Source organism: Rhineura floridana, chromosome 2 (genome assembly GCF_030035675.1).
Source record: "Rhineura floridana isolate rRhiFlo1 chromosome 2, rRhiFlo1.hap2, whole genome shotgun sequence".
NCBI classification, from domain to species: domain Eukaryota; kingdom Metazoa; phylum Chordata; class Lepidosauria; order Squamata; family Rhineuridae; genus Rhineura; species Rhineura floridana.
The window spans coordinates 114,066,000-114,080,749 of record NC_084481.1 but is presented as its reverse complement, the minus strand read 5'-3'; the positions used below and the strand labels follow the sequence as shown (position 1 = coordinate 114,080,749).

Below are 14,750 nucleotides of genomic sequence, written 5' to 3'. Positions count from 1 at the left end.
CACCGTGGCCAGACGGTCTATTGTACGCCTTTCCTCCCATACCATTGTTAGCCAAAACCTTGAGGAAGGCGCGAACCGAAAGGGCACAGCTGGTTCTGATAGCACCATTTTGGCCACGCCGACCGTGGTTCTCAGATCTTCTGGCAATGTCAATGATGGATCCTTGGACACTTCCAGTAACGCCAGACCTCCTATCCCAGGGCCCAGTACTGCACCAGGACCCTACTTGGCTCAATCTAACAGCGTGGCGTTTGAACGGAGACACTTGAGGTCAGCTGGACTGTCTGACGCTGTGATTGATATTATTTTGGCCTCGAGAAGACCATCTACCACTCGCATTTATCAACATACCTGGGTGGCTTTCTCCAAGTGGTGTCAGTCCCACCACCACGATCCATCCCAGGCCAATGTGCACCAGGTGCTCCAATTTCTCCACAGTGGCTTTATGATGGGACTTGACCCAACACTCTACGTCGACATGCGTCTACTCTGTCATCCATTCTCTCAGTGTCCTCTCCTGGAGATCATATCTCCTCACATCCGTTCATCAAACGTTTTTTGAGGGGAGTCGCCCTACGCTCTCCGGCTGTTGTCCATCGGTTCCCCTCATGGAGTTTGCCGAAAGTTCTGCAGGCTTTGCAACGCCCTCCGTTTGAACCCATCAGGACTGTGCCCCTACGTATACTGTCCTTCAAGGTCCTGTTTCTGATCGCAATCACATCTGCCAGACGCGTTTCGGAGTTGGGCGCATTGTCTTCTGCTAGACACCTCTGCGTCTTCCATAAGGACTCTGTTGTGCTGAAGACTGACCCTTCCTTTCGTCCCAAGGTCGATTCAGTTTTTCATTGCAACCAGGACATTGTTTTGCCTTCCTTTTGCGCGAATCCTACCCATCCTCTCGAGAAGGCTTGGCATTCGTTGGATGTCCGGAGGGCTCTCAAGACCTACCTGTCTAGGACCCAAGAGATTCGACGAACGGAGTCTCTGTTTGTATCCTTTCATCCAGGGTCTATGGGGCATAAAGTATCCAATCCTACCTTATCCCGTTGGTTAAGGGCATGCATTACCTTAGCATATGAGTCCCTGAAGCTGCCAGTTCCTGCTAGTATAACAGCTCATTCTACTAGGTCAGCTGCCACTTCGGCTGCTTTTGCTACTAATGCTCCTGTTGCCGATATTTGTAGGGCTGCAGTCTGGTCTTCCCCACACTCGTTTATAAGTCATTATAAAATTGATCGTTATGCCTTTGCTGATGCTTCTTTTGGCAGACGAGTGTTGCAACAGGTTCTTAATAAGGATTAACATGTGGGTGGTCCCTCCCTATATGGGTTGCTTTGGTACATCCCACAGTGATGGCCCACTTCCTATGGAAAATGTACCATTGGTCTCACCTGAAAGGTGATTTTCATAGGAAGGGGCCATCACGACCCTCCCAGTTGGAGGATGACTAGCGATTTTATCAATGGGTTACATGTTATTGTTTCCATATTATATTTAAATGTAAGAGTGAAGTCAAGACTTTTAGTTCTGTTATGTTATGAAGTTATGTTAGAGTCATGTTGTTATGCATGTGACTATTATGTTATTTTCCTGGCGGGCCTGTTGGCCTTGTTCTTGTATTTTTAGATATCTCTTTTAGACTCGCTACGAATGAACTGGAGAGTGGGAGGGGCATGACGTCCCTAGTCTTGACTTCAAAAACATTCTTGCCTTCGCACGATAGGTGGAACTATTTCCCACAGTGATGGCCCCTTCCTATGAAAATCACCTTTCAGGTGAGACCAATGGTACATTTTTATTAGGAGACCAACAAGAAGATGTATACCATCTGGGCCTGGTGACTTTTTTTTTTAAAATTCATCAGTTTCCCCTAGAACAGTGGCAGCCAATGTAGTGTCCTTTAAATATTATAGGCTATAATTCCCATCATTCCTGACCATGGGCCATGTTTGCAGGGGCTGATAGGAATTGTAGCCAATCCACATGTGGAGGGCACCAAGTTGACTACGCCTGCCATAGAACTTCATTTCTTGTCACTTTTATTTGACCCTGTTATTCATCTGTCTTCATCGGGCTGGGGGGGGCAGGGGAGGAAACTAGTTCAGCCATAGGCATCTGTACAGCATCTTCTGCTGTGAAAACTGACACAAGTAATCCCTTCAGCTTCTCTGAAGTCTCCCTATCCTACAATCATTTCATTTGTTTGTCATTTAGCGGTCTAGCAGCCTCACTGCCTAGCTTCCTGATTCTGATATAGTTTAAGATGTTTATTGTTTTGTCTTCATGTTTCTAGTAAGATATTTCCCAGTGTCTCTCTTTGCTTGCTTAATCATCAATTTAGGTTTATTTTGTGAGAGTCATGTTTTCCTAATTTGTGCTATTCTTCCTGTTATTAATGGAAACCTTCTTGGCTCTTAGAACTTCTTGGCTATGTACATTAAGCATGTTGACGTTCTTTGGCACTCTTTCCATACCTTTCCTGATCCTGTAGCATCTAGTTTATCTAAACTTTTATTGTTGCTGTTATGTGCCTTCAAGTCGATTACAACTTAGGCGACCCTATGAATCATCAACCTCCAAACATACAATTATTTGTCTTTTTCTCAGTCCATGGTGTCTGCAAAGCTCTCCTCCAACACTTTCTTTCAAATTATTTGATTTTTCTCTTATCCACTTTTTTCACTGTCCAACTTTCACATCCATACATAGAGATCAGGAATACCATGGTCTGAATGTTCCTTACTTTAGTGTTCAGTGGTACATCTTTGCATTTGAGGACCTTTTCTAGTTCTCTCATAGCTGCCCTCCCCAGTCCTAGCCTTCTTCTGATTTCTAGACTATTGTCTCCCTTTTGGTTAATGACTGTGCCAAGGTATTGATAATCCTTGACAAGTTCGATGTCCTTGTTGTCAACTTTAAAGTTACATAAATCTTCTGTTGTCATTACTTTAGTCTTCTTGATGTTCAGCTGTGGTCTACAGTGGTTTTAAATAGCCTCCAAGCATCCTGGAGAGATTTGACCTTCTGTACTCCTTCTGTAACTTCCTTTGAATTAATCCATTCATCTTTAATTTTCTCTATGGAAATGAAATGTGACCATGCCCATCATTCTGATCAATTTGCCCCCTCATGTGTATACTGAATTTATCAGCACTATTGTGAGCATTGCTGAGCCATTCAACAACTGTTAGTTGTGTACCAGATCCTCAGCATCACTGAGAAAGTTCAGGATCGTCTTATCTTGAGAAGTTGGCTCTATCGCTAACAGTTCCAGGGTGCAGCCAATTTTATCAAATCTAGAAATGTTGTCTTTTTGTCATAATTTAAGGACAAATTAACTCAGAAAACATTTGAAGTTGTCCACCTCTTTACAGATTCCCCCCTCCTTTGGTTGCCTTTTTGATTTCTTTCTCCATCCAAAGATCACACTCAGAGCTTTGGTGAAGGAGTGATCAGATCATTAGATAGAGTGAAGCATCTGCCTCAGGCTGTAAATGCTTGCGGTCATGGAGGAGTAAGGTGTGTGCACCTTACAGCCTGCCTTGCATCCCTTAAGCTAGCCTGCTGCGCTCAGTTGCAGTGGAGAATGCTGCACCATAGCTACTGTTGAAGTAGCATTCAGCTGCCCATGTGGTTGACTCTGTACATGGGAAGTGGGGAGCACCATCTTGTTCTTTGCCTTAGGTGGCAAAATATCTTGGGCCATCCCTGTGAGTGATAATATGCTCCCATTATTTATTTACTTTTTGGGCCTTGTATTCCCCTCACAGCAATTCTGTGAAGACGTTCACTCCTTGGTTTTCTAGCTTATTGGACTCTTGGAGATAAAGGGCAACTCCAGCCACAACATATCCTTCCTTGTTATTTCCCTAAACTAAGTATCTCTTTTCCCACCAAGTTTCAAATATGCCCACTACATCTGTTTTAGCACCAAGAACTCACCTCCTCCTATCATGATCTGAGGCTTCTCACATTAGTATATAAAACCCTATATATCTGTCCTCCAGATGTCTTTTACATTAATTCAATAGTTTATTAATAATATTGATATGCCACCCAATAATGAAGTGCTGGAGGTATGCTGGGTCTATAATTGAAGTGTACACTCTTTGTATAATGTCAGAGCATTTCATATACAAAGGGATACATATCAAATATGGGCTTGTAACACCACCCCGGTGAAAATGGTATAACTGGAGAGCCAATTATTCCGGGTCCTCTCAGCCTTAGGCTACTTGCTGCTTGATTGCTTTTGGCAGGGTGGTAAGCACCCCCTCCTTTACAAAGAGCTTGGGTCCAGGCTCCTGGAAAAATAACATGAAGAGGAACACTCATTTCTCCGTCCAAATTTTCTCTTTGGGGGAAAGTAGTAAGCAACAACCCAATCAGACAGACACAGCGGACCACATCCACTGCCCCAAGAGGGTTCCCAGCCATACAGAATCCCAAAGAGCTTGTGGCATCCTCTGGTTTTTGCCCCAGACCATTGTAGGCCAGGACTGTAGACCTCCCCCCCACCAGAACCATCCAAATTCCCAATGCCCTTATCTTGGGAGGGGGGAAAACAAATAGGACAAAAAATGATGATATCCCCACAATTGCTGCTAGAACTAAAGCAGTTTGCTAGCCCGATGTGGCCCCTGCCTATGTGCTTCGACCGCTCCCAAGTACCCCAAGAGGGCAATAACACCACTGAACCTCCCAACATTGTCCCCATCTGGGAAAACAGTACAGGGGACTGCCACCACTCTCTGCCACCATTATGTTTGCTGCCAGAATCCTTAATTAAAATTAAGCACAGCCTCCTGCCTGTTCCTCCAATCAGACAGGAGGTGGCTGCTCCTTCTCTGTGACAACAGGTGATTGAACTGCTGAAGACGACATCCTCTTCTCTGGCCTATTCACCATCCATGTAAGGCCTCCACTGTTCCCAGTAGCTGGTCCAGAAGTGCAAATACCATCACCCTGCCACCCACATCTGGCATGACCCTGCTGGAATGGACCCTACCGTACATGAAGTAGCTTGCTCCAGCTGAATCTGATTTCCTGCACTTTCTTTGGAGAACCATTCCCAAGTGCACACATCCCTGTGTAAGAAAAAAAATCCTGTCCCCTGCCCCATGACCTGCCTAAGCCCCGTCTCCACCCAAAATCAGAAAAGGGGAAGGGAATTGTTGCCAAATGCAAAAGCAAAGATCCCACAACAAGAAGTGAAAGGGGAGGTGAAGATGTCAAAGGCCCTTATCTCACACAAGCAACTGTATCAGCTAGAAGCCCAAGTGACAGTGTGAAAGCAGGAAGCCTCTTGCCCATGCTCAACCCCAAACTGGCAGTCCCTGCCCTAAGTGAATTCCATACTCCTCCCACCCAGTGACAAAACATGAAGACACGAGAGTCCACATTTCCCTGCTGCAGCAACTAACTCAAAGTGGTGCCTGCATGACTCAATTTGAGTGGAATGATCAGGACATTTGCTTAAACACAGGTTTTGTGTTACAGTAAGTCCCAGCCATTGAAATATTAGCAACTGTGTTCAATGGACCTGGAGGTGCCCACCTCTAATCACCAGCTCAATAAATCCACACTCCACAAGTTCCACTTGTGGAGGCGAGGGGTCCTTTTTCTTAAGAAAAGATGCTTAAGGTGGTTGCTAGAAAACTGATTGCAAGTACATATTAAGAACATGATTGGCATGTTAGGTTCTTATTTGTAATTGTTTCTGTAGTAGAGTTCACTATTTAGCAAGAAATGCAGAGGCAGAGCTCTATCAAAAGTCTGTATAAATAAACTTCTTAAAATCTTGTTAGTTCAGAAGTAAAACAGTCCTTCCATACTTATTTTTATAAAGAAAATGTTGATATTCCAACAAAATATTAGGTAGCTAAATTATAGTTTATCTCTTTCTCTTCAAGAGACCTCTGGCACATCTCTTGGTGTGATAATATTTTGCTTCACTGATATAGTTAGAATCCTTTTTCCTCTTCCTTAAAAAGAGCCTAGTCCAGTTTCTGGCATGTGTTGAAAACTGCAGTAACAGAGGATTACCGTTTTCTGCACACTTTGTTGCACCAAATTAATATAACGTGCATGTCATTTTAATGGAACAGATGCCAAACTGCAATTATTGGACATTCTTTCATTTTTCTTCTGAAATTTATCCTCAGATGTGAAATTGACAGAGTTGGGGATGGGGAAATAATTCCAATTGCAAATTGCGTTCTTCCAAATTTTCTTGATTTTGTGCCCTTTTGCCATATACTACCATACAGCAAAGGTAGAAGCTGGAAGTGTCTGCAGCTATTTGGGTGTGTGTGAAATAAATGTTGGTATTGTGAGAGAGCTAGGTGGACACTTTACTTGGGGAAGAGAATGCAAAGCCTACGGAAAGCACTGAATTTGCCAAGGTTTAATATTGTTCACCACTTTTAGACTTGATGTGGAAATTAATATAAACATGTTTCAAAGTAATACATATAAGTGAACTTCTTGCAATCTTGTTGGTTCAGAAATAAAACTTAGACATCTGTTCTACCATTTTTAGTTTTGAGGGGAAAATGTTGATATTCCAACAAAATGTTATTTAGCTAAACTATATTCCATCTCTGCCTTCAAGTCGATTCTGGCTTATGGTGACCCTATGGATTGGGTTTTCATGGTAAGCGGTATTCAGAGGTGGTTTACTATTGCCAGCTAAATTATTATAGTAACCCTTTATCTGTGTCAAGAGATTTCTGGCAATAACATGTAGTAATGTGATAATATTTCCCTTCACTGGTATAGCTAAAATCTTTTTTTTTTTTAAACAGAGCCCAGTCCAGTTTCTGGCATAAGTGTTGAAAACCGCACTAACACAACAGTAACTTTAAAGTGGGACAATAGTGATCCAAATGTTTCTGTCTACACTTATCGAATACAAATAGAAGGAAGTGATCCTCCCAGGAATGAATATTCTGATAATGCCAGTGCAGTAATTAGTGCCTTGGTACCTGGAACGTTGTACACATTCAAAATATACGCACGAGCAGATGGTAACAACACTGAGGGGGACCCAAATGATATAGCTGTTTATACAAGTAAGTATTTAAGACAGCTCTATTTCTGTACCAAAAAGCTACATACTACATTCAAAATATGTACTCGAGCAGAAGATGACAAGATCAAGGTGGGCTACTGAATCTCTTGAATAATGAATCCTGTTTTCATAACAATAAATGATTATTTCCAACCATTCTATGTTCTTTACTAGTAAAATACTGGGGCAATTTAAAAAATTGGATCTCTTAATGATCAGATTTAAGATACAGTTCCAAGGTGGTCATGAAGGATGAATGGTGCAAGATCAGTCATGCTGATCAGATCAAAAGCCTGTCTAGACCAATATTTAATACTGATCTACTTTTCTACCATAGAGACAGAAAAAATATTTCTACCATATATCAGGTGGGGAACCTCTAGCCTGCAGGTCAGTCTTGTCCTGCCAGGCTTACCCATGTGTCCCCTGAGGCCGATTGGGGTAAGCCACACCTACCCACCCTACACCTGACATCTTGCAGGTAAAGGCGTGGCGTGGTCAGAAGGGTAGGACTTGCCCAAAGCCTGCTTGTGCCATTTCCAAAGTGTCCGAAGCCAGCTGTTCATTGGGATCCTTTGAAGCGCTATGCAAAGCAGGAACCCAGCTCTAAGCAAAATCACCCCCTCATTAGCTGATGCGAAGGGAAAGTGATCCTACTTAGTCCAGGTGTGCTAGAGAGCTCATGCACCTGAATCCAGCACTAGGTAGCCTTGTTTCTTGTTTCATCAAGTTGTGGGGAGAGGATAAACAAAGCCATCTTTTGCATGCAACAACAGCGGAATGGAGATGTCCCTCTTGCTGCAGTTGCTTGCCAAGTGAAGCCTTGTTTCTCCCCTCCACATGGTGGGGAGAACTAAAGCCACTTTTTGCAAGCAACAGCAGCAAAGGGGAGAAGTGCTTGGAGCTTACCAAAGCGGCAAACCCTGGGCTGACAGTGCCCTTGGGAACCCTTTGCAAGGGTTTTTGACAGGTAAGTGGGATATCCCCCTGTCAAATTTGGTCTGCGAAGCTGATTGTGATAAGGATCTGGCTCGCAGAGTCGAAAAAGTTCCCCACCCCTGTTCTGTGTATTCACAATATGTACTCTAGTAAAGAGGGTGTCAAAGGAAAAAGGTAGTTTGCTGGCTATTTGCTGGAGGGCCATCCGTTGCCATAACTGAAGGGCTCCTTCTGTTCTTGGAAGGTACTGTGATCTACCCGATCCACCAGAGAGGTGATTTTCACCTGCATTGCCTTTCTTGCTGCTCCATGGGGTCCTGCAGTCCTCTGTAGCAGGTTTTCCGGAGGCACCAGGGCTGTATGGGGGAAAGTCAGTGAAGATCATTTCCATTGAGTGCAGCCTGGATCCAATCCCTTTAAATCTTATTAGTTCAAAAGTCAAAGTTAGGCTTCTTTGTTTATTTTTTACTATGAAGTTGCTAAAATACTAGCTAATCAAATTTCAATAAATCTATACCTGTTTCAAGAGACTGCTGGCAGCATTATTTTAATATTTGATAACATTTTCCTTCATTTATAGCTAAACTCTTTTTTTTCTCTAACAGGGCCCAGTCCAGTTTTTGGTATAAATGTTGAAAACTACAACAACACAACTGTGAATTTAACATGGAGAAATGATGATGCAAATGCTTTCACCTACACTTACAGAATACAAATTCAAGGAAATGGTACCACATGGAGTGAAACCTCTAATGCCACCAGTGCAGTAATTAGCCATTTGGAACCTGGAACTTTGTACACATTCAAAATATATCCAATTGCGGCTGATAAACAAACCGAAGGAGACCTAGATGAGAAAGCTATTTATACAAGTAAGTAAATTAACACACATGGTAATCCAATGTACATTCAGAATATGTCCTTGAACGGCACAAGCTAGTGGTTGGCCTAGCTTAAAAATCTGTACGTATGAGTTTTTGAACATTTCAGGTAATTTTTTTGTCTGGAAAAAGAGTATATATTCTGAGTGAGTTCTAAAGTTGTGCCAGCAGAAATGACAGGCCTTCCCCTTCCTCTTCTCCCCCCTGAAGCCCCCTGCACATATTGCAAACCTCCAGAGGAGCCTGGGGGTGCATGGGTGGCTGCAGGGGACAGGACAGGAGAGGATGGTCGGTTGTGCAAACAGGCTACCACAGATGGATATCACTCAGTGTATTTACTCTTATTTGTACTTTCCATGGTTCAAATCTCATTTCCTTTTTGTGTTTTTGCCATACAGAACCCAGTCCTGTCTCTGGCTTCCATGTTGTCAGCATTAGCACAAGTACAGTAACCTTAAGTTGGGAAGACAATGATGCTTCTTCTTCGGGGTACACTTACATAGTATTGTATCAACTAATGGAAGTGGAAATGTATGTAACATCACAAGACAAGAATGTTACCATTGAAGGACTTAAACCAGGCACCCTCTATCGCTTCAGTGTATTTCCACAAGCAGAAGACAACCTCACTAGAGGGGACCCTCAAAGCATAGGTACATGTACAGGTAACTATTAACACATTTTTTCATGAATAATCTAAATCTATTTATCATCTTACTTTAATGCCACTCTTATAACATCCAAGAGCAATTCAGAAGAGATATAAGACAAAATTCACAAAACTATAACCAAAATATCAAAAAATTAAAACCTTCAGCAGACAATAATAATTATAAAAACAGTTATAGATTATTTACTAAAGCAAACTGTTCACATCACATGGACCTAAAATGAAAAGGTACATCTTAAGGTGCATCTTAAACAACCTGTGGAAAAGCAGCACCTTATGCCCGCAAATGGGATGGGACTTCCCCTTCCTTTCCTCCAGAAGCACCCACTCTTTAGAGCTCCCTGCCCATTAATACAAGTTCAAATCAGCAGAGCTCAATAAACTGCATCTTAGAGTATTGAAGGAACTGGCTGAAGAACCGCTGTCTATTATATTTGCGAAATCATGGAGGACTGGTGAAGTGCCGGATGACTGGAGGAGAGATAATGTTGTCCCTATCTTCAAAAAGGGCAAAAAGGAGGAACCAGGGAACTACAGACCAGTCAGCCTAACATCAATCCCTGGAAAAACTCTGGATCAGATTATAAAGCAGTCAATCTGTAGCACCTTGAAAACAATGCAGTGATTACTAGGAGCCAACATGGATTTATGAAGAACAAATCCTGCCAAACTAATCTTATCTCATTTTTTGATCGGCTAACCTCCCTTGTAGACTGTGGGAATGCTGTGGACATAATATATCTCGACTTCAGCAAAGCTTTTGACAAAGATCCCCATGATATTCTGATTAGCAAGCTAGCTAAATGTGAGCTGGATGGAACAACTATCAGGTGGGTCCACAGTTGGCTCCATAATCATACTCAAAGAGTGCTTATCAATGGTTTCTTCTCAAACTGGGCAGAAGTAACAAGTGGGGTACCACAGGGATCAGTCCTGGGCCCAGCACTCTTCAACATTTTTATTAATGACTTGGATGAGGAGGTACAGAGCATGCTCATCAAATTTGCAGATGATACAAAATTGGGGGGCACAGCTAATACCGTGGAAGACAGAAACAAAATTCAAAGGGACCTCGATAGGCTGGAGCATTGGGCTGAAAACATAATGAAATTCAACAGGGATAAATGCAACGTTCTTCACTTAGGAAAAAGAAACCAAATACACAGTTATAAGATGGGGATACTTGGCTCAGCAATACGACATGTGAGAAGGATCTTGGAATTGTCGTTGATCACAAGCTGAATATGAGCCAACAGTGTGATGTGGCTGCAAAAAAGGCAAATGCTATATTAGGCTGCATTAACAGAAGTATTGTTTCCCCTTTATTCAGCACTGGTTAGGACTCATCTTGAGTATTGGGTCCAGTTCTGGTCTCCGCACTTCAAGAAGGATGCAGACAAACTGGAACAGTTTCAGAGGAGGTGTTACGACATGTGCTGTTGGGAACCTGAGTGTGTGCATTTGCCACCCTCATGTCCCATGAAACACACCTCCTTGAGAGGAGGGGATCTTTTGCTAGGGATAAAAACAAGCGCTTTGCCCTGAAATGTGCTTAAATGGTGTATATATTTAACCCATGAAATGCAGGTCCAAACCAAAATAAAACAAAGCTTGATTTTATTGAGAGAAAGAGTAGGAAAGCATTACAGAATTACTTGGGTGCATGGCAACATTAATCATTAATATCCTAACCCATTCATAACTTTAAACTAAAGAAATCAAAAGACTCTATTACTATAAGAGGTGAAAGGTAAGAGAGATTACCTATCCTATGCCCGGAGTGGGCGGTTGAATACAGCTGAAGCTATGTGGAAGAGCTCTGATCCAAAACCAGAAAGGAATCTCTTGGTCTTAAGGTTTTGCACCGAGACCCAGAGTCTCCCCGGTTCTGTCCCTGCAGTCCTTGATGCGTTCCTTGAGAGCGTAGTACACGTGTGTCGGAGCTCTGATGTTCCTCAGCCCCCCTTCCTCTTTCTTCCTCTCCTCCTTTTCTACCTTCAAGCCTCGGTTTTAAAATACTTTTTCCTCTCTCCCCCTCCTGCCAAGGAGGGTATGAAAGTCTGGTGATGTTGTGTATGTGTGTGTGTATCTCTAACTGACCCTGAAAACTAAGGCTCCTTACAAACAATGGGATTCACTGTGGGTGAGGGAAATTTGCCAAAGAACAAGATAACAATTATGCAGAACATTTATGCCATAGCTTTAGTTTTGTATCTTAATTTCTGCCCTTGTTACTCTTCGCACAAAACCTCGTGGGAAAGCATAACCAGCCATACCATTAGGTGGGGGTGTGGGGTGGGAATTGTAGTTTAGCAGGCTCCATGGCCCTGCCTCGTAACAGAGGGCAACAAAGATGATCAGGGGACTGGAAACAATGCCCTATGAGGAGAGACTGAAAGAACTGGGCATGTTTAGCCTGGAGAAGAGAAGACTGAGGGGAGATATGATAGCACTCTTCAAGTACATGAAAGGTTGTCACATAGAGGAGGGCCGGGATCTCTTGTCGATCGTCCCAGAATGCAGGACACTGAATAATGGGCTCAAGTTGCAGGAAGCCAGATTTCAACTGGACATCAGGAAAAACTTCCTAACTGTTAGAGCAATATGACAATGGAACCAATTACCTAGAGAGGTAGTGGGCTCTCCGACACTGGAGGCATTGAAGAAGGAGCTGGACAGCCATCTGTCAGGAATGCTTTGATTTGGATTCCTGCATTGAGCAGGGGGTTGGACTTGATGGCCTTATAGGCCCCTTCCAACTCTACTATTCTATGATTCCCAGCACACCCACCCAGGTCTCGGTAATGCTCACCAAATCATCACCTTCATCCATGATGAGATCATGGATGTGATCTTATTGTGTACCGATCTGGCTTTAAACAACAGTACACACAAGCCAGTGGGCACAGCAGATGAACAATGAGGAACCCGTCCATGAGAGGAGTGGGAGTGAGGAACAATGCATAGATAGCCTTGCCCTTATCTTCTGTGGTAGTTCACCACCTCCCCATGGCTATACCTTCCTCTACCCATGATCACTGGATGCAATCATGTTCTTCCTTATTAAGACTCCTTCTAACTGCCTGATATGGAGTGCATATTACAGAAAGATAAAGTAGGAAAAAGACATAGTAGGAGTAAATAAGAGGTTTGATTCTGCTCTACACTGCTGCATTTTTCATTCAGATATTATCTATGTTTATTAAATGGCCAGAACAGAAGTGACTAGTCCACCTCCTGCTTGTTTTTTCATAGATGCTGCAAGAGTGGATATGCTGAACTGCATGCAAGTGGCTAAGCAGCCAGAATTGATTCTAAACTGGACTTATCCCAATGGGAGTTTCGTTGGCTTCAGAATTGACATTTTAAATATTTATTGGAACGAAACACTTCCCGTGCAAAACGAGACCAAAGTAACAAATTTGGACTACTATACCAACTACACTGTTAGAATTGTAACCCTTTCGTGTGGGAATGATAGCGTTCCTCGGGAAGAAAGATGCCTTACAAGTATCGGTGGTAAGCATAAAGTTGCCTTGTCTGCAATGGTTGTGGGGCAAGCAGTGGATAATGGAAATAGATTTATGAATTAGACAGCTATTGGCATTGCATATAAATGGTATATATGTGGCCCCATTAAAATCTGTGTATGTCAACAGAAATAGATGTGGGTGTGTGGGTGTTTTGGTCAGTAAAAACTTTAGTAGATAGTTGTGATTCTTTATGAAAAAAAGAGGTTCTCCCAATTCTTTTACTAAAGGAAAACCTCACAGCTTGACATTCTGTATGTTACCATGGCTTACCAGGTGGTCCCTTGTCCTCAACCACTGGTGTCTAATAGTGTGGCAATTTGTTTATTTCCATTTCCATCCCTTTCCAAGTCTGGTGTGAGTAGTGACACTTTAAGGGAAAAATACCATAAAAACAGAATGCCGTTAGTATGTACAACAAAAACCCATGTGGCACCTTAAAGACAAACAAATTTATTTGGACCACTTTACTTAGAATAAAATAACATGTATCTACTGCATAAAAACGAAAATATTTCCAAGCAGGTTGATGCCCGTTCAATTAGGAATATGTCGCAGCACTTCCAGACAATACTAAATATGGCCTTCAGTTAACCTCAATAGGAAGGGAGTTGCACAGTTGTGGGGCAGCCACCAAGACAGACTCTCTGCACATACTTGCAGTTTGACTTGGAATATAGGGTCTTAAAAGCTTTCATAACATAATGTTCACTGCTGTTCCTATATCTGCATATTATTGCCTTTGTTACTTGCCACACATGTAGACCACTGCAGGAGGCATCTATGTGGTGGCTTCTGCATGCTGCCGCTGTAATGTGTAATGCCACTTTCCATGTGGCTCATCATCATTACGCCACTGCAATATATTTCTTATCGCTGCTGGTAGTGGCACGTGGAGCCTTTAGATGATGTGGATGACTCTAGATGTAACTTGAACACTACTTGTTTAGAGTCATAGAGTATGGAAGCCACCATACAGACAGCATTTCAGCAAAACTCAACATAGCTAATGTAATATACAGATAATCATGAAGTAGGCTGTTCTCTGCCCACTCAAACAATGGAAGAGAAAACCGGTCATTGTGTTTCTTTGTGATATGTCAGAAAGGGATTTGAGTAATTTATTGCTTTCTCCTTATTTCTTCCATACTTGCTTTATTTGTTTTTATACGCTTTTGTACTACTGGTTTTTATTTGTTTTATGTTGCAAAACCAATAAATGAAATTGCTTACTGGTTTCATGTTGTACTCCACTTAGAGACTTTTAGATATTGAGTGGTTTATAAATGTTTTAAAGAAAATGAGTATCCTAATCAGCTCTTTACTGCTGATTTGTTTTCCAGATCCTCCGCCTCTGCCTACACCCCCTACTGTTAAGGCAACCAGCCACAACTCCTTGAAAGTTCAGTTTGGTAGCTTTAATTCAAGCCATGGACCTTTAGAAGCATATGCAGTAATAATCACATCGAAAGGTAAACTATTATATATACCCAGTACAACCATGTTGTCATTTATTTTAAAAATTCTGTCTTTATGGAAGAAGCTTTTATCATTAAAAAACAAAAGCAGAGAGAAAAAGTAAAATTCTGAGACAGCATTTAGGGTTCATATCTGCAGCATGCAGTGGTCAGATCTGATTGCTTCTGGCAACGGTGAAC

General features: G+C 42.3%; 1 protein-coding gene across 1 annotated transcript in view; it reads left to right on the top strand.

Moving 5' to 3' along the window:
- PTPRJ (protein tyrosine phosphatase receptor type J) overlaps positions 1-14,750 on the top strand; it is a 149,801-nt gene that overhangs the window by 111,380 nt on the left and 23,671 nt on the right. Inside the window, exons 8-12 of the mRNA XM_061610184.1 lie at positions 6,807-7,073; positions 8,617-8,883; positions 9,291-9,557; positions 12,818-13,081; positions 14,436-14,564. Coding sequence (XP_061466168.1) covers positions 6,807-7,073; positions 8,617-8,883; positions 9,291-9,557; positions 12,818-13,081; positions 14,436-14,564 — 1,194 coding nt within the window. The remainder of the gene's footprint in view (positions 1-6,806; positions 7,074-8,616; positions 8,884-9,290; positions 9,558-12,817; positions 13,082-14,435; positions 14,565-14,750) is intronic.